The sequence below is a fragment of the Mobula birostris genome, chromosome 18 (assembly GCF_030028105.1).
Source record: "Mobula birostris isolate sMobBir1 chromosome 18, sMobBir1.hap1, whole genome shotgun sequence".
In the NCBI taxonomy this organism is placed as follows: Eukaryota; Metazoa; Chordata; class Chondrichthyes; order Myliobatiformes; family Myliobatidae; genus Mobula; species Mobula birostris.
In genome coordinates this window covers 4,756,260-4,783,297 of record NC_092387.1, presented here as the reverse complement: position 1 = coordinate 4,783,297, position 27,038 = coordinate 4,756,260, and the positions used below count along the sequence as shown (strand labels likewise).

Here is a 27,038-nt window from a genome sequence, read left to right as displayed (position 1 = left end):
CCTCGTACAGAGCACGGTAGTGTAGTGCTTAGTGTGATCCTAGTACAGAGCACAGTGGTGTAGTGATTAGTGTGATCCTAGTACAGAGCACGGTAGTGTAGTGGTTAGTGTGATCCTAGTACAGAGCACGGTAGTGTAGTGGTTAGTGTGATCCTAGTGCAGAGCGTGGTAGTGTAGTGGTTAGTGTGATCCTAGTACAGAGCACGGTGACCCAGCTTTGATCCCTGCTGTCTGTAAGAAGATCGTACATTCTCTCCATGATTGCATGGGTTTCCTCACACATTCCAAAGACGTGTCAGTTAGGTGTGCTGTCACATTACTTACGACTGTACAAAAGCATGTGGGCAGGTAGGTTAGGATTAGTTAGTTGTGGGCATGCAGCATGACAACATTTGTGCCCCCGGCACATCCTGAGTGTTTGGTTGTTGATACAGAATGAGGCATTTCACTGCAAGCTCTGATGTTTCAATGAGCTTTGACAAAGTTAACGTAATCCTGGGCGGTGAGGCTCCTGCCGGATGGTTCTGTTGCTGTGCAGTATATCTAAATAAAAACAAAATGATATTCCAGTAGTTCACCACCCTCTGAGTGACAGAATAACTTCCCCCTTGTTTGAAGTGTGACGTCCTCCCGTCACCCCAGGGGAATATAGGTTAGCACAATGCTATTGCATTTCAGAGTTCAGTTCCAATGAGCACATTTCTATCAACACACATAAAAGTTGCTGGTGAACGCAGCAGGCCAGGCAGCATCTCTAGGAAGAGGTGCAGTCGACATTTCAGGCCGAGACCCTTCGTCAGGACTAACTGAAGGAAGAGGTCTGAACTGAAGGGAGACGAAGGGTCTCGTCCTGAAACGTCGACTGCACCTCTTCCTAGAGATGCTGCCTGGCCTGCTGCGTTCACCAGCAACTTTTATGTGTGTTGCTTGAATTTCCAGCATCTGCAGAATTCCTGTTGTTTGAGCACATTCCTATGTTCCTTTCTGCGTGCTCCAGTCCCCTCCCACAGTCCTAAGGTGTACCAGTTAATAGGTGAATCGTCGCTCTAAATTATCCCATGAATAGGCTGGCATTACATCAGTGGGTTGCTGGGTGGCACAGCTTGAATGGCTGAAAGGGCCCGTACTCTGCTGTATCTTTAAATAAGATTAAAAATATCTGTTCCCTACCCATCAATCAGCCTTCATTCACTGGAATGTCTTCAGGGTGTGCGAGACCAGAAGGGAACTGGGAGAGTCCAGGGGAAAACCCAACATTCCATGGGGAAGATGTGCACACTCCTTACAGATGATGTTAGAATTGAACTCTGAACTCGATGCCCAGAACTGCCAACTGCTACACACCTGTGATGCCTGACAGAAGTTGTGGTTGGGGGTGGGTTACTGGGTGGAGGTGTTGATTGGCCTTGATGCTTTGGGATAGTAAGTTTTTGGGTCTGGCATGGATGCTACGCAGCCCCCTCCCTGATGGGAGTAGGACAAATAGTCCATGAACAGGGTGGGTGTGATCTTTCATGATGTTACTGGCCCTTTTCCTGCACCTTTCTAACAAGGAAGTGCCCTCTTCCTTGATAATAGATACAACTGCTATTGTTAAACTAACTGGTCAACGGTTCTCTCTTCCCTTTTGTAGATATGGTTCCTTTCCAATCTGTGATCTGTCTCAGAAGGTCACCACAGCCACCTCCTGTCGAAGGTCACACAAGTCTGCTTTCATTGTGCTGATTAGCACAGCGTAGGTCCTGCAAGCCATGCCATCCCAGTAACCCCCCCCCCCGAGAAACCAGATTAACCCTACCCTGACCATGGAACGGTTCAGTAACCAGTTAACCTACCCAGTACATGTCTGGGCTGTGTGAGAACACCCACACACACAGGCAGAGGGCGTGGAGTGTCTCTTTACAGAACAGCAACAGAATTAGAACCTGCAGAACATCCTGAGCTGTAATAACATTATGCTAGTCGCTACACTGCTGTGGTGTGTTCTGTCTGCTATCTTTATGGAGATTTTAAAACATTTTTGTTTAGATACGGGCCTTTCTGTTTTGTTGCCTTTTGCTAAGACAAAATACTTGTTTTAATTTCTGTGCTGTTATTCCCCAATCTGCAAGAAACCCAGGTTAGCACCCCAGCTGTCGACCATAGGAGGCGGTGACATTGCACTGTGTACCCAGTGCTGCACTGCACATGCTAGACCAAGGTCCACCCTGTGTGTCTAGGCCCAGCATTTACTTCCCTGGATTGATTGCGGCATTGTACCGTTTGGGAGCTTTCTCTGCACAAGTTACGGTTGTCGTACCCAGGGGTGGGGGGGGGGGGGAGCAGTTAGTGGAGATGAGCTCCCACTATCTATTAAATGCTCCCAATGGCCTGTGTCTCAAATAACCTCTGACAACCAAGTTCGGATCCTAACCATCACTCATGGCCTTAGCTACTAAGCTCGGCATTTCTAATGGCAAGAGAAGGGCAAAGGTGGGTGACTGGCACCTTCAAGCCAGTCATTTGGGGCAGATGAGGCTCATCAGGCATGGTTGGCAGCTCATCTAGGAGAAAGAAAGCTGCTCTCAAGCCTCCGCTGCTTTGTGGCTCTACCCACCCGTGGGGAAGGTTTTGGGAGTAAACCCTGAGGAAATACCTGGAGCTGGAGGCCATAGGCAGGCCTATTTCCATTAACTGAGGATGGAACGCTCTTTGTGGCCTTAAGCCCATTACAAATGTGGACCCCCAGGCCCATCACTGTGCTGTGATTGGCAGTTTCCAGGCGTGGGCTTGGCATCCTGATTAACTGCGCTCTGAAAATTCACACTCTCCCCTCAATCACACTTTCATTCCTTGTGCACAAAGAGAACAGCCTGGCCCCTGTGAGCAAACTGCTCTGAAGTTTGAACAAAGAAGTGCCATTTGTATACATGTAACCCTCAGGCTCACACAGCTCGCATTCGGCCCCGCCAAACTGGGTCATCGCCTTTGTGTGCATGCTGTGTAATGTACCCCCAATTACAAACCCACAACGCAACATATCAGACAGTACACCATATGCAATTAAATGATTGAACTTTATGAATATAGGGTTGGTAATGAAAATTAAAAAAGGGCCCAAGTCAAGTCAAAGTCACATAGGAGCTTGCTCAGTAGCCCTTCCATCATCGGTTTCCTCTGAGCATCACCGACCTTCCCAGCCCACTCCGTCCAGTGGTCTACCAGCTCTCTCCACACGCGTCTTCCCTCGTCATCTCTCCTCAACAAAAGACCGCGAAAAACATCTTTCCAGACTCAAGACACAGCAACGATCTCTTATTGGCTAACATGCATCCTGTTATCTCCAGCCATAACCCGAGCATTGCTGCTACAGAGAAACTGTTACCTCAGTAGGGAATATTACAGAGAAGCCATTACATTAGCTGTGAAACCTTACAGCGTGTTACACTCTTCCCTGCACCAAATTTGGTCAGTCCTCATGACGTTGAGATAATTCGCCAACCCTTACTGCAAAACACAAAGTCCAATCCAGGTGCAAAAGACAGTGACATAGCTCCCCAAAACAGAAGAGATCACGCCCTGTTCCCCGGGCACCATATAGGCCAACCTGTCCGGTGGTCTCCTAATTCTCTGAGACCTCCGTACCTCCTCACCTAACTCTTTAGGCTCAGACGCTACTGGGGCTACTTCAGGTCTACTTGGCAAGTCCTCCCTCGATCTATCACTCATGCCCTCTGCAACTCGGAGCCCCCTGTCCCGTGTCCAGGCCCACTTCCTCCTCTTCAGGGTTCTGCTGTAACCCAGGCTGCCCTCAGATAGCCCCCCCCACCACCTCACCTGACTCAGTGGGAGAAGAGCCAGGAGTCTCTTCCTCAATCAATGGGGAGTTAGCGAAAGGCAGCATGTACCACACATTCGGATCATCATCCTCCGAACCAGTATCCGGCCCAGCCACTCCCACGGTGGGCCACGCAGTCGCCCCGCGTTTTCGTTCGGATCAGCCGGACCACTTCCCCAGAACACAATTCCGGAAGCTGATGTGTCTTCAGAGCAGTCAGGTTACAGTAATCTTGGGGTATGGCGCCATCAGAAGCCCCCAATTGATCCACTACTCGATCCCGCCTCTCCTTTTCCTCTGCCTTCACGATGATGGCAAACTGACACATGGCCTCCACCCCCGGGGCAGGAACGCTCTCCCACTCCTCGTCCATGTGCATTCCCTCATGCACCCATCGGGACAAAGCATCTGCATCAATGTTCCAGCTCCCTGGCCGGTACTTCAGGCTGAAATCATAGGTAGGCAACGCTGCCAACCACCGATCGCCAAGGTCAGGATATAAGTTAGGGGGTTGTTGTCCATCCTCACCTCAAACTTGGCCCCATAGAGATAGTCACTCAGCTTATCCACCTCAGCCACCTAAATGACCCCTCTCCCCTTCTCCTTACACATGTTTTGAACCCCCCCCCCCCCCCACCGCCATGAGCTCCAGTGGGCTCCCTGTCGTACCAAAAGCGCTGTCCAATGCATCTAGATACTCAGTAAGGGGAGCAGAGAGTTGGTTAACTTTCACAGCTCTTACTTCATCAGCTGCCAACTTTCAACCAATCTCTGTCGCTTTTCGTCATCAGAGCACTGCCACTAATCTTAACAACTGAGAGGTCTGCTCCACCCACGTCTCATAGTCGTCTTCCCCCTCAGGGGTGGGCGTTAGTCCAGAGAAAGTTCTTGGCTTCCGGGAGGAAGCCCCGCCTGTGCACTGGGCCACTTATTTGCCAGGGAGGTATGGGCTGATGCCAGCTTAGAACTCTCACTCTTCACTGGGGAACAGGGGCTAATTAAACTTTCCAAATCCGACCACTCTTCCCCCTCACTCCTCAGAAACAATAGAACCCTGTCTCTGAAACCTCCGCCCCCAACTGCGGGCAACTCAGCTTGTGACCCAGCCTGCTGGGCTCCCTTCTCCTCCTCCCTGACAGTATGGACAGCCCATGACCCTGCCTCACCTGGGCACTGATAGACGTTGGCAGTCCCACCGCCGTTACGTCAAGGTCTGAGCCCGCTATTTTATCAAACCTTTGCACTACGATTTCAACTTTGCCAGCAGCTTTAACCATACTCAAACATCAAATTAACAATTCATCCAGGGTATGAATATCCACCGCACTCAACACATACGCATTATTTACCGGCAACCCCAAGGAGGCACTCCACTGCTGTACCCCAGCAGCATCCATACCAGGACAGATTTAAACAGGGCAACCGCACAGCATCCAACGGAATCAATCCCGGACAAGCCCCCACAATTGTAACCCTCAGGCTCGGCCAGCTCGCGTTCATCTGGGGAAAACAGCCTTCAGCACCGCCAAACTGAGAAGTCACATTTGTGTGGATGCTGTGTAATGTACAATGCAAAATATCATCATATGCAATTAAATGATTGAACTTTATGAATCTTAATATGAATATAGGGTTAGTAATGAAAATAAAAAAGGGCCCAATTCAAGTCTTAAGTCACTTTGGAGCTCACTCAGTAGTCATTCTTCCACCATCGGTCTCCTGCAAGCTTCACCGACCTACGGACCGTCAGGTCCCAGTCCACTCCATCTGGTGGTCTACCAGCTCTCTCCACACGCGTCTTCCTTCTTCGTCACTCTTCGACAAAAGACCCCGAGAAAGCATCTTTCCAGATTCACGAGACACAGCAACAATCTGTTATTGGCTCACATGCATCCTGTTATCTCCAGCCATAACCCAAACATTGCTACTACAGAGAAACCATTACCTCAGCAGTGAACATCACAGAGGAGCCATTACATTAGCAGTGAAACCTTACAGCATGTTACATACAAAAAATGACTAGTTGGGTACGGATATTAATGAATTGATAAGTGTGGATGTTCAAATTCCTTATTTACATAATCACCAATCACACGCTGATGAAGTAAGTATTAATAGCCAATAGAATCAGTGTTAGAGACCAGTAATTCTTAAGAATAAAACCATAAGGCAGCAGAATTAGTGATTTATCCTATTGAGTCTGTTCCACTATTCTATCAGGGCTGATTTATTTTCCCCCTCAACTCCATTCTCCTGCCTTCTCGCCATAACAAATATATCCAATGACTTGGTCGGCAATGAATTCCACATATTCACCACCCTCTGGCTAAAGAAATTCCTCCTCATCTCTGTTCAAAGTGACTGTTCTATTTTGTGGCTGTCCCTTCTGGTCCTCCACTCACCCACATCCTCTCCATTTTTACAGTTTATTGTTTAATTGTCATTTATTTAACAGTTAATTGGTAAAATCACTGACCAATACAAAGTCACCCTAGAACCCATTGTTTGCATCGTTGTCTCGGTATGCCTCCGGATCCCTGCTCTGTGGAGGGGAGTTGTGCTCTCAAGGTGCCCCCTGGCTGGGTTGACGGCACACTTATCTATAAACTCTGGCTTGTCATTGTCTTAGCCCTTGCCTTTCACAACTGCTTTTTGCAGGTCTGGTAGTGGCTTCTGCTTTGAGTGGTTTAGACTGACTTTACCTTCTCTTCCCCACCACCACAGGGAAGAGTATCTATGGCGACCGATTCCCTGACGAGAACTTCAAGCTGAAACACTACGGGCCAGGCTGGGTCAGCATGGCAAATGCAGGCAAAGATACCAATGGCTCTCAGTTCTTCATTACCACAGCACCAACCACATGGCTTGATGGCAAGCACGTTGTCTTTGGAAAAGTCGTCGAGGGATACGTAAGTATGATCTAAGTGCTAGCTCCTGCCTGATCCCCTCGAGACCTGGCAGTACCTCCACTCCAGTTTGCCTACTCTAACAATAGACAATAGGTAAAGGAGTAGGCCAGTCGGCCCTTCGAGCCAGCACTGTGATCATGGCTGATCATCCACAATCAGTACCCTTTTCCTGCCTTCTCCCCATATCCCTTCACTCCGCTATCTTCAAGAGCCCTATCTAACTCTGTCTTGAAAGAATCCAGAGAATTGGCCTCTACTGCTTCTGAGGCAGAGCATCCCACAGAACCACAGCCCTCTGTGTGAAAAAGTTTTTCCTCAACTCCATTCTAAATTGTCTACCCCTTATTCTTAAACTGTGGCCTCTGATTCTGGGCTCCCCCAACATTGGGAACATGTTTCCTGCCCCTAGCCTGTCCAATCCCTTAATAATCTTATATGTTTCAATCAGATCCCCTCTAAATTCCAGTGTATACAACCCCAGTCGCTCCAATCTTTCAACATACGACAGTCCCGCCATCTCAGGAATTAACCTCGTGAACCTACGCTGCACTCCCTCAATAGCTAGAATGTCCTTCCTCAAATTCGGAGACCAAAACTGTACACAATACTCTGGGTGTGGTCTCACCAGGGCCCTGTACAACTGCAGAAGGACCTCTTTGCTCCTATACTCAATTCCCCTTGTTATGAAGGCCAACATGCCATTAGCTTTCTTCACTGCCTGCTGTACCTGCATGTTTACTTTCAGTGGCTGATGAACAGGGGCACCTAGATCTCGTTGTACTTCCCCTTTTCCTAACTTGACACAATTCAGATAGTAATCTGCTTTCCTGTTCTTGCCACCAAAGTGGATAACCTCACATTTATCCATATTAAACTGCATCTGCCCACTCACCCAACCTGTCCAAGTCACCCTGCATTCTCATAACATCCTCCTCACATTTCACACTGCCACCCAGCTTTGTGTCATCTGCAAATTTGCTAATGTTACTTTTAATCCCTTCATCTAAATCATTAATGTATATTGTAAATAGCTGCGGTCCCAGCACCGAGCCTTGCGGTATCCCACTAGTTACTGCCTGCCATTCTGAAAAGGACCCATTAATCGCTACTCTTTGTTTCCTGTCTGCCAACCAATATTCTATCCATGTCAGTACCCTACCCCCAATACCGTTTGCTCGGATTTTGCACACTAACCTCCTATGTGGGACCTTATCAAAGGCTTTCTGAAAGTCCAGGTACACTACATTCACTGGCTTTCCCATGTCCATTTTCATAGTTACCTTCTCAAAAAATTCCAGATTATTCAAGCATGATTTCCCCTTTGTAAATCCATGCTGACTCGGACCTATCCTGCCAATGCTATCTAAATATGCCGCTATTTCATAGAATCATAGAAAATAGGTGCAGGAGTAGGCCATTCGGCCCTTCGAGCCTGCACCGCCATTTATTATGATCATGGCTGATCATCCAACTCAGAACCCTGCACCAGCCTTCCCTCCATACCCCCTGATCCCCGTAGCCACAAGGGCCGTATCTAACTCCCTCTTAAATATAGCCAATGAACTGGCCTCAACTGTTTCCTGTGGCAGAGAATTCCACAGATTCACCACTCTCTATGTGAAGAAGTTTTTCCTAATCTCGGTCCTAAAAGGCTTCCCCTTTATTCTCAAACTGTGACCCCTCATTCTGGACTTCCCCAACATCGGGAACAATCTTCCTGCATCTAGCCTATACAATTCCTTTAGGATTTTATACGTTTCAATTAGATCCCTCCTCAATCTTCTAAATTCCAACGAGTACAAGCCCAGTTCATCCAGTCTTTCTTCATATGAAAGTCCTGCCATCCCAGGAATCAATCTGGTGAACCTTCTTCGTACTCCCTCTATGGCAAGGATGTCTTTCCTCAGATTAGGGGACCAAAACTGCACACAATACTCCAGGTGTGGTCTCACCAAGGCCTTGTACAACTGCAGTAGTACCTCCCTGCTCCTGTACTCGAATCCTCTCGCTATAAATGCCAGCATACCATTCGCCTTTTTCACCGCCTGCTGTACCTGCATGCCCACTTTCAATGACTGGTGTATAATGACACCCAGGTCTCGTTGCACCTCCCCTTTTCCTAATCGGCCACCATTCAGATAATAATCTGTTTTCCTATTTTTGCCACCCAACCTATCCAAGTCACCCTGCATCCTCTTAGCATCCTCCTCACAGCTAACACTGCCACCCAGCTTCGTGTCATCCGCAAACTTGGAGATGCTGCATTTAATTCCCTCATCCAAGTCATTAATATATATTGTAAACAACTGGGGTCCCAGCACTGAGCCTTGCGGTACCCCACTAGTCACTGCCTGCCATTCTGAAAAGGTCCCGTTTATTCCCACTCTTTGCTTCCTGTCTGCTAACCAATTCTCTATCCACATCAATACCTTACCCCCAATACCGTGTGCTTTAAGTTTGCACACTAATCTCCTGTGTGGGACCTTGTCAAAAGCCTTTTGAAAATCCAAATATACCACATCCACTGGTTCTCCCCTATCCACTCTACTAGTTACATCCTCAAAAAATTCTATGAGATTCGTCAGACATGATTTTCCTTTCACAAATCCATGCTGACTTTGTCTGATGATTTCACCGCTTTCCAAATGTGCTGTTATCACATCTTTGATAACGGACTCCAGCAGTTTCCCCACCACCGACGTTAGGCTAACCGGTCTATAATTCCCCGGTTTCTCTCTCCCTCCTTTTTTAAAAAGTGGGGTTACATTAGCCACCCTCCAATCCTCAGGAACTAGTCCAGAATCTAACGAGTTTTGAAAAATTATCACTAATGCATCCACTATTTCTTGGGCTACTTCCTTAAGCACTCTGGGATGCAGACCATCTGGCCCTGAGGATTTATCTGCCTTTAATCCTTCCAATTTACCCAACACCACTTCCCTACTAACATGTATTTCGCTCAGGTCCTCCATCTCACTGGACCCTCTGTCCCCTACTATTTCTGGAAGATTATTTATGTCCTCCTTAGTGAAGACAGAGCCAAAGTAATTATTCAATTGGTCTGCCATGTCCTTGCTCCCCATAATCAATTCACCTGTTTCTGTCTGTAGGGGACCTACATTTGTCTTTACCAGTCTTTTCCTTTTTACATATCTATAAAAGCTTTTATAGTCAGTTTTTATGTTCCCTGCCAGTTTTCTCTCATAATCTTTTTTCCCCTTCCTAATTAAGCCCTTTGCCCTCCTCTGCTGAACTCTGAATTTCTCCCAGTCCTCAGCTGAGCCACTTTTTCTGGCTAATTTGTATGCTTCTTCTTTGGAATTGATACTATTCCTAATTTCTCTTGTCAACCACGGGTGCACTACCTTCCTTGATTCATTCTTTTGCCAAACTGGGATGAACAATTGTTGTAGTTCATCCATGCAACCTTTAAATGCTTGCCATTGCATATCCACCGTCAATCCTTTAAGTGTCATTTGCCAGTCTATCTTAGCTAATTCATGTCTCATACCTTCAAAGTTACCCCTCTTTAAGTTCAGAACCTTTGTTTCTGAGTTAACTATGTCACTCTCCATCTTAATGAAGAATTCCACCATATTATGGTCACTCTTACCCAAGGGGCCTTTCATGACAAGATTGCTAATTAACCCTTCCTCATTGCTCAAAACCCAGTCCAGAATAGCCTGCTCTCTAGTCGGTTCCTCGACATGTTGGTTCAAAAAACCATCCCGCATACATTCCAAGAAATCCTCTTCCTCAGCACCTTTACCAATTTGGTTCACCCAATCTACATGTAGATTGAAGTCACCCATTATAACTGCTGTTCCTTTATTGCACACATTTCTAATTTCCTGTTTAATACCATCTCCAACCTCACTACTACTGTTAGATGGCCTGTACAGAACTTCCAGCAGCGTCTTCTGCCCCTTAGTGTTACGCAGCTCTACCCATATCGATTCCACATCTTCCCGGCTTATGTCCTTCCTTTCCATTGCGTTAATCTCTTCTTTAACCAGCAACGCCACTCCACCTCCTTTTCTTTCATGTCTATCCCTCCTGAATATTGAATATCCCTGAACGTTGAGCTTCTATCCTTGGTCACCCTGGAGCCATGTCTCTGTGATCCCAACTATATCATAATCATTAATAACAATCTGCACTTTCAATTCATCCACCTTGTTACAAATGCTCCTTGCATTGACACACAAAGCCTTCAGGCGCTCTTTTACAACTCTCTTAGCCCTTATACAATTATGTTGAAAAGTGGCCCTTTTTGATGCTTGCCCTGGATTTGTCGGCCTGCCACTTTTACTTTTCTCCTTAGTACTTTTTGCTTCTACCCTCACTTTACAACCCTCTGTCTCTCTGCACTGGTTCCCATCCCCCTGTTGTGAACTAACCTCCTCTCGCCTAGCCTCTTTAATTTGATTCCCACCCCACAACCATTCTAGTTTAAAGTCACCTCAGTAGCCCTCGCTAATCTCCCTGCCAGGATATTGGTCCCCCTAGAATTCAAGTGCAACCCGTCCTTTTCGTACAGGTCACGCCTGCGCCAAAAGAGGCCCCAATGATCCAAAAACTTGAATCCCTGCCCCCTGCTCCAATCCCTCAGCCACGCATTTATCCTCCACCTCATCGCATTCCTACTCTCACTGTCGCGTGGCACAGGCAGTAATCCCGAGATTACTACTTTTGCGGTCCTTTTTCTCAACTCCCTTCCTAGCTCCCTATATTCTCCTTTCAGGACCTCTTCCCTTTTCCTACCTATGTCATTGGTACCTATATGTACCACGACCTCTGGCACCTCACCCTCCCACTTCAGGATATCTTGAACACGATCAGAAATATCCCGGACCCTGGCACCAGGGAGGCAAACTACCATCCGGGTCTCTGGACTGCGTCCACAGAATCGCCTATCTGACCCCCTTACTATCGAGTCCCCTATCACAACTGCCCTCCTCTTCCTTTCTCTACCCTTCTGAGCTACAGGGCCAGACTCTGTGCCGGAGGCACGGCCACTGTCGCTTCCCCCGGGTAAGCTGTCCCCCCAATAGTACTGAAACAGGAGTACCTATTGTTAAGGGGCACAGCCACCGGGGTACTCTCTATTACCTGACTCTTCCCCTTCCCCCTCCTAACGGTGACCCACTTGTCTGCCTCCCGTGGCCCCGGTGTGACCACCTGCCTGTAACTCCTCTCTATCAACTCCTCACTCTCCCTGACCAGACGAAGGTCATCGAGCTGCAGCTCCAGTTCCGTAACGCGGTCCCTTAGGAGCTGCATCTCGATGCACTTTGCGCAGATGTAGACGTCCGGGAGGCTTAGAGACTCCAGGGCCTCCCACATCCGACACCGAGAACAACAAACTGCCCTCACACTCATACTGCCCCTCTCCTCAAATAACAGCAGAAAATGAATACCAAACCTTCCTCGCCTCACCCGTTTCCGCCTAAGCCCATTAAGCCGAAGCCCTTAAGCCTTCACTCTGCTTCCGGCTCACTCCGCAGCCCGCAAACTCCGCTGCCCGCTCTATGAGGCTCTGTTCCTTTTAAATCTGCCGCGCTGCACTGCCCGACGTCACACGCCTGCACAGTCCCGCCTCTCTGAATGCCGTTGGAGAAAAAAAAAACAAAAATTTCAAAAATGTCTTTCTCCGCACTCCCGCTCCGACTCTCAGACTTCCTTCTTTGAATCAAACCCGAAGCAGGATTTCTGCCCTTTTAAATCTGCCGCGCTGCACTGCCCGACGTCACACGCCTGGGCAGTCCCGCCTCTCTGAACGCCGTTGGAGAAAAAAAAACGAAAATTTCAAAAATGTCTTTCTCCGCACCTCCCGCTCCGACTCTCAGACTTCCTTCTTCCTTCTTCATCTTTTATAATTGATTCCAGCATCTTCCCCACTACTGATATCAAACTAACTGGTCTATAATTGCCTGTTTTCTCTCTTCCTCCTTTCTTAAAAAGTGGAATAACGTTAGCTACCCTCCAATCCGCAGGAGCTGATCCTGAATCTATAGAACATTGGAAAATGATTACCAATGCGTCCATGATTTCTAGAGCCACCTCCTTAAGTACCCTGGGATGCAGGCCATCAGGTCCTGGGGATTTATCAACCTTCAGTTCCATCAGTTTACCCAACACCATTTTGTGCCTGATGCGAATTTCCTTCAGTTCCTCTGTTGCCCTAGGTCCTCTGGCCACTATTACATCTGGGAGATTGTTTGTGTCTTCCCTAGTGAAAACAGATCCAAAGTACCTTTTCAGCTCGTCTGCCATTTCCTTGTTCCCCATAATAATTTCACCCATTTCGGTCTTCAAGGGCCCAACTTTGGTCTTAACTAATTTTTTCCTTTTCACACACCTAAAGAAGCTTTTACTATCCTCCTTTATATTCTTGGCTAGCTTACCTTCGTACCTCATCTTTTCCCCCCGTATTGCCTTTTTAGTTATCTTCTGTTGCTCCTTAAAAGTCTCCCAATCCTCCAGCTTTCCACTCATGCTTCCTCTGTGCTGCTGGGCCCTGCTGTGATGTCAAATTAAAAAATGACAACCAAGAAGCAGGTTGCTTGCCTGGGACCCATGTTGGATGTAACTCAGGGTGGTGTGGACTCCCGGGTTGAGGGCCTACCTGGCTGTGGACTCGTGGTCAGAGACTGCGGTTCACTATGTTTAATTTTTTAGTGTTTGCAAGATTTGTTCTTTTTCACACATTGGATCGTTGACAGTCTTTGTGATGTGTGTTTTTTCTTAAGTGCTATTGTTTCTTTGCTTTGTGCCTGCTGCAAGTACATATGTGTACTTTAAACTTTGAAAGCTCGGTGACTTCTAGTGCTCCTGCAGGAGGAAGATGATAGTCTGAGGGCTGTGTTACATGATCTGACCCAGCGTGGGCCTTCAGCACACAATGTGACATTGCCTTTGTCTTGTTGCAGAACGTTGTAGAAAAAATAGAGAATTTGAAGACGGACGGCAGGGATAAACCGTTGAAAGATGTGGTCATCGCAGACTGCGGCAGGATTGAGGTGGAGAAGCCGTACGCCATTGCCAAAGAGTGAGCTCCTGGAGGTTGTTAGCTGGGGCATCACTGACACATTCCACTTGTACTGAACCTGGGTTTCCAGGCTTTGTATATAGCAGAATATTCCAGAACCTCGGACCTGGACTCGTTTTTAAAAAAAAATTCCAGTGTACAACATCCACCCAATAAAGGAAGGGTTTTCTAACTGTGGTTTCATTTATTGTGACCTGGAAACTGTGTGGGTGAGGGTTTACAGCATAATTATTATACCAACCCTCCTACTAACCCCACCCCTCCCATCTCATTCCTCTACCGTGACACACACACACCTGTTCCCCTACACACCCATTATAGCAGGGTTACTACAATATCAGCACCACATCATTCCATTCTCCTCCATCCCCACCTGCTCCCTCATAACCACCTCCCAGCCCAGTGGAGGACAGACACTGTGATGATGGGTTCATGGGATTGTGCTGGTGCTAGCCTCAGGCAAGGCTCTGCATGGTTGGTAGTGGGAGACTATCATTGTCAGCAGGTCTGGGGTTGGGCCACAGCTCAGAGAGGGGCTCGGTCACATACAGTCCTTGCAGAACGCCCACCACCACCACATTCGGCAGCGTATCTGAAAACCAAGAGCAAAGAGTGAGGCAGATCAGAGAGCCTGGGGTCACCTCCCAGTGTATTTTAATCCCCTCACCCCTAGTGTCATAGAAGACTACAGCACGGATCTGGCCAATCTATTGACCTGTAGCCTCCATTCCCCCTCCTATCCACGTAGGCGGCTGACAGCAGCTCACCAGAGTCCTCTGTCCTGGGCACCGCTCAACGTCATAAGTCATTGAGGCAAAGCTCTTCCTCCCAGTAATATGGTCTTCGCCGTTTCTGTAGCTCTGGGTTTTTACGGGACGGGATTGCTGATGCTCTGCCCAGCCCTCCTCATTTTGCGGCTGGGTTTGGGATCGCCCGTGGTGGAGTTCAGCTGAGACAACTTCCCCTACAACCCCACCCAGAATGAGTGGCTCAGTTCAACCTCCTCTCCACCCCGGGAGGGTGGGGGGAAGGTGTAATTCTGGTACCTCTCCAGGACACGTCTGCTGCCTCCTTAGACTCTCAACCTTGAGCTATGCCTGCCTCTCCGTTGGTTATGTGGAACAGTCTGTGCTCCAAACCTATCCTGGTACTGCTCCCCAACTTTTCCTTCGGTACATTGAGGACTACATTGGTGCTGCTTCCTGCACCCATGCTGAGCTCGTCAATTTCATCGACTTTGCTTTTAACTTCCACCCAGCCCTCAAATTACTTGGTCTATCTCAGACACTTCTCTCCCCTTTCTCAATCTCTTGGTCTCCATCTCTCTGGAGACAGACTGTCCACTGACATCTTCTACAAGCCCACTGACTCTCATAACTACCTCAACTATACCTCTTCCCACCCTGCCACATGCAAAAATGCCATTCCCTATTCCCAGTTCCTCTGTCTCCACCGCATCTGCTCCCAGGATGAAGTTTTCCATTCCAGGACATCTCAAATGTCCTTTCTTTAAGGATCGTGGTTTCCCTTCTGCTGTCATCAATGATGCCCTCACCCGCATCTCTTCCATTTCCCGCACTTTGGCTCTCACCCCATCCTCCCACCACCACAACAGGGACAGAGTTCCCCTTGTCCTCACCTACCACCCCACCAGCCTCCGAATCCAGCACATTATCCTCCGCAACTTCCACCACCTTCAACAGGACCCCACCACTAAGCACATCTTTCCCTCTCCACCCCCTCCACTTTCCACAGTGATCGGTCCCTCCGCGACTCCCTGGTCCACACGTCCCTCCCCACGGATCTCCCACCTGGCACTTATCCCTGTAAGCGCAAGTGCTACACCTATCCCTACACCTCCTCTCTTGCCATCATTCAGGGCACCTAACAGTCCTTCCAGGTGAGGCAACACTTCACTTGTGAGTCTGTTGGGGTCATCTATTGCATCCGGTGCTCCTGGTGCGGACTCCTCTACATCGGTGAAACCCAACGCAGATTGGGGACCGCTTCATCGAGCACCTCCGCTCCATCCACCAAAACAGACAGGATCTCCCAGTAGCCACCCACTTCAACTCTGCTTCCCACTCCCATTGGGATATGTCCATACATGGCCTCCTCTACTGCCATGATGAGGCTAAACTCAGGTTGGAGGAGCAACACCTCATATACCGTCTAGGTAGTCTCCAGCCCCTTGGTATGAACATAGAATTCTCCAGCTTATGGTAATTCTCTCCCCCTCCCTTCCCCTATCCCTATGTCACTCTGCCCCTCCCCCAGCTGCCTATCACCTCCCTCATGGTTCTGCCTCCTTCTACTACCCATTGTGTTTTCCCCTATTCCTTCTTCACCTTTCCTGCCTATCACCTCCCTGCTTCCCCTTCCCCTCCCCCTTTATCTTTCCCCTTACTGGTTTTTTAACTGAACCTACCAGCCTTCTCCTTCCCACCCTCCCCCCACCTTCTTTATAGGGCCCTGCCCCTTCCCTCTGCAGTCCTGACGAAGAGTTTCGGCCCGAAACGTTGACTGATCTTTTCCACGGATGCTGCCCGACCTGCTGAGTTCCTCCAGCATGTTGTGAGTGTTGCTTTGAGATGTGTCTGGCCCTTCGCCAGACTCCCACTTGTGGGGCACCGCTGGTGTAAAACCCCATGCCCCTCCTGCTGAACTCTGCCATGAACGGTCCCAAGCTCAGCTGCAAAGGATTGGACATGGGCTAGTAACCACAACACTACAAAAATTCCAACAAAAGCTCCAAAACCCTCTTCCCTGGTAGAGGAGGAATCTTCGCTTATTAGGCATGAAGTTGTGTGGTGAAAGTGGAAGCCACAGGTCCAATCAACCTAATTGGACCAGGACAGAGGACTGGGGAGCTGCTGCCAGCCTATGCCCAGTCGGGTTGATGGACTTGGTTAAATCAATACCCAACTGCTGAGGTGGAACCAGAGCTTCCCACCCCCCAAACCCCTCCATGTCTGTCCCCACCCTTCACCGCTTCTCTCTGACTACTTCCATGTCTGCCACTCTCTCCAGCTCCCCGCCCCACCACGTCCCTCACCTGTGTCTGTAGGCAGGCCGAAGGAATCCTTGGTGAAGGTGACCACCTGGCGACAAAACCTGAAAGCAGAAATGGGGCCCAGTGTCAGACTCCACCAAGGTGTGGGAGGGTGTTATTGTGAGATGCCCTCCCCCTCCCACTCACTAGGTGAGGGTGCAAGGCAAAACAGCATGGGTGTGTCTGGAGAAGTTTGAGGTGCCATGATAATGTAGCGGTAAACATACCTCAGGGCATTAAGAGTTAGGAATAACGTTCCAACGGCCACTAAGGAATTGTACTTTCTCCCAGTGATCTCATGCTTTCTTCCGGAATTCTCCCTGGTCCCAAGACCAACCGGTTAGTAGGTTAGTAAGTTGCCCTGTGATTAGGCGGGTGTTAAATTGGGGAATTGCTGGATGCAGCAGAAGTTCCTGTTCTGCACCGTATTTCTAAATAATTTTGGAACACGAGACTGGACTTGGTCAATGTGAATCTGAGGTGATGATACAGTGGGAGAAGGCACTGGTGTCAGGGAGATACCCAAGAAGGGGACAATGCAGTGTAACTACTCACCTGTTGCTTCGTAACTCCGACTCTTGCAGGGCACTAGAACCAACAATGACAGCAGCTGAGATCACATCATCATCCCTGAGATCTCACCATCATCCCTGTTCCTGAACTCTGAGATCTCACTATCATCCCAGTTCCCGTCTCCCTGAGATCTCACCATCATCCCTGTTCTTGTCTCCCTGAGATCTCTCTGTCATCCCTGAGATCTCACTGTTATCCCTGTTCGTGTTTCCCTGAGATCTCACCATCATCTCTGTTCGTGTCTCCCTGAGATCTCACCATCATCCCTGTTTGTGTCTCCCTGAGATCTCACTGTCATCCCTGTTCCTGAACCCTGAGATCTCACTGTCATCCCTGTTACTGTCTCCCTGAGATCTCACTGTCATCCCTGTTCCTGTCTCCCTGAGATCTCACTGTCATCCCTGTTCTTGTCTCCCTGAGATCTCTCTGTCATCCCTGTCCCTGAACCCTGAGATCTCTCTGCCATCCCTGTTCCCGTCTCCCTGAGATCTCTCTGTCATCCCTGTCCCCGAACCCTGAGATCTCTGTCATCCCTGTTCCTGTCTCCCTGAGATCTCTCTGTCATCCCTGTCCCTGAACCCTGAGATCTCTCTGTCATCCCTGTTCCTGTCTCCCTGAGATCTCTCTGTCATCCCTGTCCCTGAACCCTGAGATCTCTCTGTCATCCCTGTCCCTGAACCCCCTGAGATCTCTCTGTCATCCCTGCTCCCATGGACCCTCTGAGGTGTTACAGAATGTGAGCAGAAGCCCCTCCACAAGGCTCTGTGCATGTTCCACTCTCTCATTCTGGACTTGTTCCACCTTCCCAACTACCACACACGACCTCCCACAACCTCCCTCCCTTCCAGCAACCAGTCCCAGCTCAGAACGCAGGTCTCCTCGCCAGTGAACAACCTGACATTTACACTGACCACCCCCACACACAGACCGGGCAGCGTACAGGGGTGGAGGTTAAGTGCTGTCTCACCTAAAGCAGCGTGGAGGCTTCCCAGACGGGATGTGTTTGATGTTGAGGAAGTCGAGGATCTCCTGGGAAACCAGCTGATTGCTGCAGAGGGTCTATTGTGATGAGAGGAATGAGTGAGGGTGGGGATGGGTAAACTAGTGAAGGGTGAAGGTACGGGGGGGGGGAGGAATGGAAGCGAGGAGTGAAGTAGAGGAAGGAGGGGGTGGGAAGGCAGTAGGGGTGGGGAAAGGAGAAGAATGGGTGACAAGGAGGGGTGGGGTAGGAGAAGGAGGTGTGAGGGAGGAAGGGAACAAAAGAGCGAGACGTTAGTGTTGAGGCAGAGTCAGGCTCCATCACTCCAACAGCCACTCAGCCTCCTGCCTCTTGCCCACCCCTCACTCCACTTCATCCCCAAGATCTCTTCACTCTCCCCTCACGTTATCCACACTTCCCCGAGTCAGACCAGGACCACCAGGGCCCCTCCATTGCCCACTGGTTCCAGAGACACAGCAGACACCCTGTTCTCTCTCTCCAGGGACACGTAGGCACAGATACCCTCAGCAGTGGGGATGCAGACAATTGTCTTGGCTGGGACCCCTGACAGCCCACAGCCGGTGACTGAATGGAGACCAGCCAGGAGATTCCCCTGATCCCACCCAGGTGACTGGAGATCAGGGATGTGGGGGCAGGAGAGTGACAAGAAGCTGAGGAACTGCTCCAGGGTCTGCACTTGGGAGTCCTCGTGCCGGATCCCTAAAGGTTAACTTGCAGGTTGAGGAAGACAGATGCAATGTTAACATTCACTTCGAGAGGACTAGAATATAAAAAGAAGGATGTAATGCTGAGGCTTTGTAAGACACTGCTTAGATCTCACTTGAGGTTGTGATCAGTTTTGGCCCCCTTATCTAAGAAAGGATGTGCTGGCATTGGAGAGGGCTCAGAGGAGGTTCAAGAGAATAATTCTGGGAATGAAAGGGACGGTTGATAGCTTTGGGCCTGTACTCACTGGAGCTTGGAAGAATGGATGGGGGTGGGAGGATCTCATTCAATCAAATACTGAAAGGCCGAGATAGAGGGTATGTGGAGAGGATGTTTCTAAAGTGGGTGAGTCACAGACCGGAGGGAACAGCCTCAGAATAGAGGGATGTCCATCCAGAACAGACAGGAGGAGGAATTTCTTAAACCAGAAAGTGACAAATCTGTGGAACTTGTTGCCACAGGCAGTTGTGTAGGCCAGGTCATGGGGCATGTTTAAAGCGGAGTTTGATTAGGTGTCGAAGGTTACAGGGAGGAGGAAAGAGAATGGAGTTAAGAGTGATAATAAATCAGCTATGGAACAGCAGACAGACTCGATGGGCCCAATGGTCTCATTCTGCTCCTATGACCTTTCACACACCTGTACACATGGTACACACCGGGCACACAGGCTCCTCCAGAGTCTGCACTTGCAAGAGTCTGTGACCAGCAGTTACACAACACCCTCCCAACACTCCCCACCCCGTGTCCCTGGTGAAAAGAGGGAGGGGAGGAACCTTGTGTCTGGAGACCTCCAATAAGACCCCCCCCCATTTTATTTGATAAACCACTTCCACACTCCTCCCACAACCATGCCGCTTTCCACTGAATGACTCCCTACCCCCACCGAGAGGTAGGGACTCTCAGTAACGTTGCACGCCACCATTGGGTATGCCCAGAGACACCCCATCCCCACCTGCAGATAGACCTCAAGACCACTCCTCCTCTGTTCCAAAGCCCTGGGTCCACGATTCAAGCCTCTTCTCAGCGGCAGGTCTGGAGGCTTCATCGTCTTCTTCAGCTGTTGGAACAGGAATGAGGATTAACCTGGATCTTACCCCACCCCACCACCCTCCCAACAGTCCCCTGCCTCTCCCCTTCTCCTCCCCCCAAGGGGCTGTGGCTCATTAAGTCATAGCGCACGGCCCAAGAAGGCTGAGAGCCTTGAGGATGGTAGTGACACTGAGCCGAGGGGAGTCAGAGGGCATTGGCTCCCATCTGCCCCGTCACCCTCACAGCCTGTAAAATAGTTCATGTGATCATTGGCTCCCATCTGCCCCGTCACCCTCACAGCCTGTAAAATAGTTCATGTGATCATTGGCTCCCTGCCCCCTATCATCCTCACAGCCTGTAAGATAGTTCACGTGATCATTGGCTCCCATCTGCCCCGTCACCCTCCCAGCCTGTAAGATAGTTCACGTGATCATTCGCTCCCTGCCCCCCGTCACCCTCACAGCCTGTAAGATAGTTCATGTGATCATTCGCTCCCTGTTCCCCGTCACCCTCACAGCCTGTAAGATAGTTCACGTGATCATTGGCTCCCATCTGCCCCGTCACCCTCACAGCCTGTAAAATAGTTCATGTGATCATTGGCTCCCATCTGCCCCGTCACCCTCACAGCCTGTAAGATAGTTCACGTGATCATGTCACTGGGTGAGGTGGTGAAGAGATGGCATGCCAAAGCTCACTGCCCCACCACCCATGTTTGCCATTCCCCCCTCTGCAACCCCCCGTCCTCTCACTGGGTTAGGAAGGTAGCCATATCAACTTGAGTAGTAGCTTTAAGGGATCTATAGACGTGGACCCCAAGAGCCCTCTGTTCCTCCACACTGGTAAGAATCTCATCATTAACCCTGTATCTGTCATCAAATTCGACCTTCCAAAGTGCATCACCTCATACTTTTCTGGGTTGAACTGCATCTTGTCAATGTCCTGTTGTAACCCACGACAACCTTCTACACTCTGCACCACCAACAACCTTCATGTCATCTGCAAACGTACCTCCAACTCATCCGATTCATTTATAAAAGTCACAAAGGGCGGGGGTCCCAGAACAGATCTCTGCTTGAACCCTATTAGTCATTAACCTGGACAGAATACACTCCATCTACAACCACCCTCTGCCTTCCTCAAAAGTTTTATTGCTTCTTTGTCTGATTCGAGAGGCATGACCTACCCCTCACAAAGCATACTGACTATCCCTGATCAGACTATGCTTCTCCAAATACTCAGAAATCCACTATCTAAGAACCCTCTCACTGGTCTATAATTCCCAGGGTTATCCTTATTGGAACAGCGGGTGATTGCCTCAGTTGCTTCTCATTTCATTTTTAAAATCTTTTTTATTATTATTGAAGATCATCAAAAAAACACATTAAGGTAATCAAGTCAACATGTCAGTATGTACAATGAGGAATTAAATTATCAACTAACTGATTAACAAAGCTAAACAATATATCAATAATAAGAAGAAAAAATAAAGTGTTAAGAATATTTTTTAAGAAAAACAAGAACCCCTACTAACTAAAACAAAAAAACCCTGCTAACAAAAAAAAACCAAAAAGAAAAACACCATTGGGAGCACAACCCCGGAGCTATAGGCCATACAAGCTTCCATAAAAGAAAAACATCAATCTGCCAACTCAAATCCATTTAAACAAGAATCAGAAGGAGACCATCTAAATTAACTCAAATCAGGTGATAGTAGCAGGCAAATGAACCCCACCTTTTCTCAAAGTCAAATCGAGGATCAAAAGTTCTTCGTCTGATTTTCTCCACACTAAGACATAGCATCACCTGAGAGAACCAATGTGGGAACAGAGGCATCTTTCCATTTCAATAAAATAGCCCTTCTGGCCAACAATGTAACAAATGCAATCACATGTTGGTCTGATATAGAAATACCATGAATATATTGAGGAATTACACCAAACAAAACTGTCAATTTATTAGGTTGTAAATTAATTTTTAAAGCTTTAGAAATTGTAGAGAAAATAGATTTCCAAAAATATTTCCAAAATACTCTGTTTTGTACTCACATTTCTTGCAATATCTTCAGGTCAGACATTTCTTACAAGAATATTTAAGTAATTTTCCATATATACAGCATTCTGACCTGCTAGACATTATTTTAAAAATGAACCTTTTAGTGAAAGGTTTTATTGGGAAAATTTATAATTTACTGTTACAACAGTACAATTAGCCTTCATTTAAGATTAAACAAGATTGGGAAAGAGAGTTTAACATGATCTTGATAACAGAGGATTGGTTGCGGATTTTGAAGTTGGTTAACTCTTCTTCGATTTGTGCCAGTCACTCTCTAATTCAATTTAAAATTGTACATCGTTACTATTTGACAAAGGAGAGACTGTCTAAAATGTTTCCTAACGTTGATAATCAGTGTGATAGATGTAAAACCGAGACAGCTACATTGACACATATGTTTTGGTTGTGTTCTGTATTGAAACATTTTTGGAAATCTTAGTCGCTTTTCTTGTGATCACAAGACCTTGTTGGACATGGGTTGTGTGAAATTCAGCAAGTCCAATTCATCAGCACATTGGTGAACAGCGGCAGCAGACATCGGGGGAGCTGCATGGCCTCAGTCGTAGTGAGGATTAGCACTCAAGCTGTTCTGAAACCATCCAGAGTAGCACCAGAGTCGGGTGCTCCAATGGAATGCCGAAAGGCAGTGTGGTATCCACCGGGTTGCTGGAGTCAGTGCTGCCCCCCAGTGTTCACTCAGCAGAAGATAAGCTGTTTTGGGGTTGACTGCAGACTGCTGCAACATTCATGGACTCAGACTTTTTTTTGTCACTGTATTTTGCTGATCTCTTATATGTGCTTGCCATGTTATATGTGCTAGATGAGCCTTGTACTGTGTATGACTGTTGGTAGTGTGTTTTATACCTTGGCCTCGGCATAACACTGTTCTGTTTGGCTGTATTCATGGGCATCCATGTATAGTTGAGTGACAATTAAACTTCAACTTGAACCTTCATGAAAACCAGAATAACATTTGTCAATCTCTAATCCTCTGGTACTTCTGTGACCAGGGAGGAAGCAAAGATCATCTTCAATGCCCCCAACAATCTCTAACCTCATTTCCTGTAGTAACCTAGGGCACATTCTGTCTGGCCCTGGGGGCTTATCTATCCGAATGCTTTTCAGAAGCTCCTAACACTGCCTCTTTCTTACCATGACATTAGTCTGTCCTATGCTGCCCTTATATGCGTTGAGGTACCTCTTACTGGTGAACACTGAAAGGCGTCTTCATTAAAGGCGTCGCTGATCTCCTGTGACTCAAGATGTTTCCTCTTTTATCCCTGATTGCTCCTACCCTCATTCTAGCCATCCTCCTGTCCTTCATGTATGGGATTTGTGCAATGCTATTAAAGCTTGGAGCATTATGGAGTTCAGAGTTCAAATATGCCGCCATCTACAAGAGGTCTCTGTACACCTTCCCCTCGGAATGCGTGGGTTTCTCAAGGTGCTCTGGTTTCCTCCCACAGTCCACATATATAGCAGGTAGGTTAATTGTTCATTGTAAATTGTTCCATGATTAGGTGAGGGTTAAGTCGGGGTTATTGGGCGTCGCTGGGTGGTGCAACTCAAAGAGCCAGGAGACCCTTTATCCTACTGAATCTCTAAATAAACAAAGTAATCCCTCAGTGCGCTGGTGGCTCAGCTGTTGTATGGGCAGCCAGTTCACACTGGGCTGTGTGTGTGTCACGGGGTAGTGTAGGGTCACGAAGTCACCAGTCATATGCTTCAGTTTAATGTCGGTCTCTGCACTCAAGTGAACCTGTAATATGAGTGTAGTTATATCACAGGGCTGCAATTAGTCCTCAATTTCCAGACATTCCCTGCCCATCACCAAGTCCTGCTCACGATGCCAGCTACATCCGGGTGGGCCACTCTGGTCTGACTACAATCTCAGTGTACAGACAACTCAGCTGGCTGGAAAAGCACTGCCAAAATGTCATCACGCATGGGGTTCCCACCCTGACAGTGTGCAGACAGTCAGTGGGAATGAAATGCCTTCACTTTAAATACAACCCCAGGCAGGGATAGAGGTCAGACACAGAGCGAAGCTCCCTCCACACCATCCCATCACACACTCCCAGGGTCAGACACAGAGTGAAACTCCCTCCACAATGACCTATTACACACTCCCAGGGTCAGACACAGAGCGAATCTCCCTCCACACTGTCCATCACACACTCCCGGGGTCAGACACAGGGTGAAGCTCCCTCCACACCATCCCATCACACACTCCCGGGGTCAGACACAGAGCGAATCTCCCTCCACACCATCCCATCACACACTCCCGGGTCAGACACTGAGTGAAGCTCCCTCCACACTGTCCCATCACACACTCCCGGGTCAGACACTGAGTGAAGCTCCCTCCACAATGACCTATTACACACTCCTGGGGTCAGACACTGAGTGAATCTCCCTCCTCACCGTCCATCACACACTCCTGGGGTCAGACACTGAGTGAATCTCCCTCCACACTGTCCCATCACACACTCCTGGGGTCAGACACTGAGTGAAGCTCCCTCCACACTGTCCATCACACACTCCCGGGGTCAGACACTGAGTGAATCTCCCTCCATACTGTCCATCACACACTCCCGGGGTCAGACACAGAGTGAAGCTCCCTCTACACCGTCCATCACACACTCCTGGGGTCAGACACTGAGTGAAGCTCCCTCCACACTGTCCATCACACACTCCCGGGGTCAGACACTGAGTGAATCTCCCTCCACACTGTCCATCACACACTCCCGGGGTCAGACACAGAGTGAAGCTCCCTCTACACCGTCCATCACACACTCCTGGGGTCAGACACTGAGTGAAGCTCCCTCCACACTGTCCATCACACACTCCCGGGGTCAGACACTGAGTGAAGCTCTCTACACACACTGCTAAAGTGTGATGTGGGATTGGGGCACGTTACGGATCACAGGATGATGGACTTACCTTCTTGTGCAGAGCTTGAAAGTCACGGTGCCTCCGGTCCACCGAGTGTTTCCGCCCATTGGTCACAACCTCCACCCGGAAGACCTGCAGCAACAAAATGTGAGAGGTCATGACCCTAATCCCGTCGCTGACCCATGATGACTCATCATCCCCCTCCTGGCCCATCTAGCCATTGCCGATCCCTGTCTAACCTTCATTCGCAGTTAGACAGTACAGAAAAAAAGCTCTTCTGCCCGACAGCTGCATCCTATTTACATCTGAGCCACCATCAGGAAGAAGGTACAGGAGCCTCAGGACCCACACCACCAGGTTCAGGAACAGTTATTACCCTAAAACCATCAGGAAGAAGGTATGGGACCCTCAGGTCCCACATCACCAGGTTCAGGAACAGTTATTACGTTTCAACCATCAGGAAGAAGGTACAGGAGCCTCAGGACCCACATCACCAGGTTCAGGAACAGTTATCACCCTCAACCATCAGGCTCCTGAACCAGTGTGGATAACTCCAGTCACCTCAACCCTGAACAGATTCCACAATCTACAGGCTCACTTACAATGTCTCTACAACTCAGGTCCTCAGTACTTTTTATGTTTTTAGTTATTTGCACAATGTATTTATTTTGCACATTGTTTGTTAGTCATTGCTATCTATAGTATTTCATAAATTCTATTCTATTCATTTATTTCACGTAAATGCCCACAAGAAAGTGAATCTCAGGATTGTATATGGTGACATATACCTACTTTGATAATAAATTTGCTTTGTACTTTGATCAGGTGGGGGAGTACACGATCATCAGCCGCCGAGGTCCGCACAGAGCGGATAAATTTGACTCTCAGCCTGTGCTGAGTGGGTCTCCTGATCTCTCAGGGCCCCAGGAGATGGAAGTGAAACCCATCGGGGAGAAAGGGAGGGTGGGAGCGGAGAGGGAGAGGGGGAAAGGGGATGCTTGGGGGGGGAGTCGGGAAGGGGAGGGGGAGGAAGGGGAGGGGGAGGAAGGGGAGGGGGAGGAAGGGGAGGGGAGGGGGAAAGGGGATGCTTGGGGGGGGAGTCGGGAAGGTGAGAGGGGAGGAAGGGGAGGGGGAGGAAGGGGAGGGGGAGGAAGGGGAGGGGGAGGAAGGGGAGGGGAGGAAGGGGAGGGGGAGGGGGAAGGGGAGGGGGAGGAAGGGGAGGGGAGGGGGAAGGAGGAAGAGGGGCGGGGTAGGAGGACTGGTGCTGGCATGTGTCGGGTCCTCCATCCCAGGACTTTGAAGGGGTCTGGTCTCCGGCAGAGAGGGTAGGCTGTCGGGATGCAGGGGGTGCGACAAAGGGCAGAAATGCTAGGAACTCCTGTTGGTTGGGGGGGGGGGCACCTTCTATGAAGAGTCATCGCTGCGCGGGGGTGGGGGTGGGCATGTACAGTATCCGTGTTAGTGAGGGAGAGGGTTAAACTGTTTCAGGGTTTCAGGTCGCTGAGACGATGCCGGGTGTTCGGGGTGCTCGGTCAGGACGAAGGGAAGATCCGCGATAGGACGATGTCGGCGTGCAGAAAGCGAAAGGCACGGGAAGACTCCACTCGTTCCTGGTATCGGAGCAGTGGACGGTGTAAACGGATCCAGGCTCACTGACAGGCGGTCCCACACTCGCCATTCTCCAGCTGTCCGGGACCGGGACTGCGACCGGGTTCTGTCGCGGGTCGACTCTCACCTGGACCGCTCCCGGAGCCGCCTCCAGAACCCGTGCAATCCCCACTCACCGTGTGCAGCTTGTCCGAGTCTCCCGCTACCTCCTGTCCGACCCACGGGATCCGAACCGCAATCATCTTAGGTCCCCGCAGTTCAACAAGTGCCGCCGAGGAGCGCAGACCCGGAGCCGGACTGTTCCCAAACGCGTCCCTGGTCCCGGTCGCAGATCTGGACACGCCCCCGAG

At 49.2% G+C, this 27,038-nt stretch overlaps 2 protein-coding genes across 2 annotated transcripts in view; one reads left to right on the top strand and one right to left on the bottom strand.

Moving 5' to 3' along the window:
* The window catches only part of ppib (peptidylprolyl isomerase B (cyclophilin B)), a 21,288-nt gene extending 7,339 nt beyond the window's left edge, over positions 1–13,949 (top strand). The window contains exons 4-5 of the mRNA XM_072282115.1: positions 6,542–6,726; positions 13,659–13,949. Of these exons, the coding sequence (XP_072138216.1) occupies positions 6,542–6,726; positions 13,659–13,781 (308 nt within the window). The 3' untranslated portion in view covers positions 13,782–13,949. The remainder of the gene's footprint in view (positions 1–6,541; positions 6,727–13,658) is intronic.
* On the bottom strand, positions 13,866–27,038 carry LOC140211914 (sorting nexin-24-like). Its single transcript, XM_072282116.1, has 7 exons — positions 26,865–27,038; positions 25,129–25,212; positions 20,060–20,164; positions 18,370–18,461; positions 17,385–17,417; positions 16,833–16,891; positions 13,866–14,369 (listed from the first exon to the last, which is right to left on the bottom strand). Exons 1-7 carry the CDS (start codon positions 26,928–26,930, stop codon positions 14,233–14,235), a joined length of 576 nt encoding a protein of 191 aa, XP_072138217.1. The 5' UTR covers positions 26,931–27,038; the 3' UTR covers positions 13,866–14,232.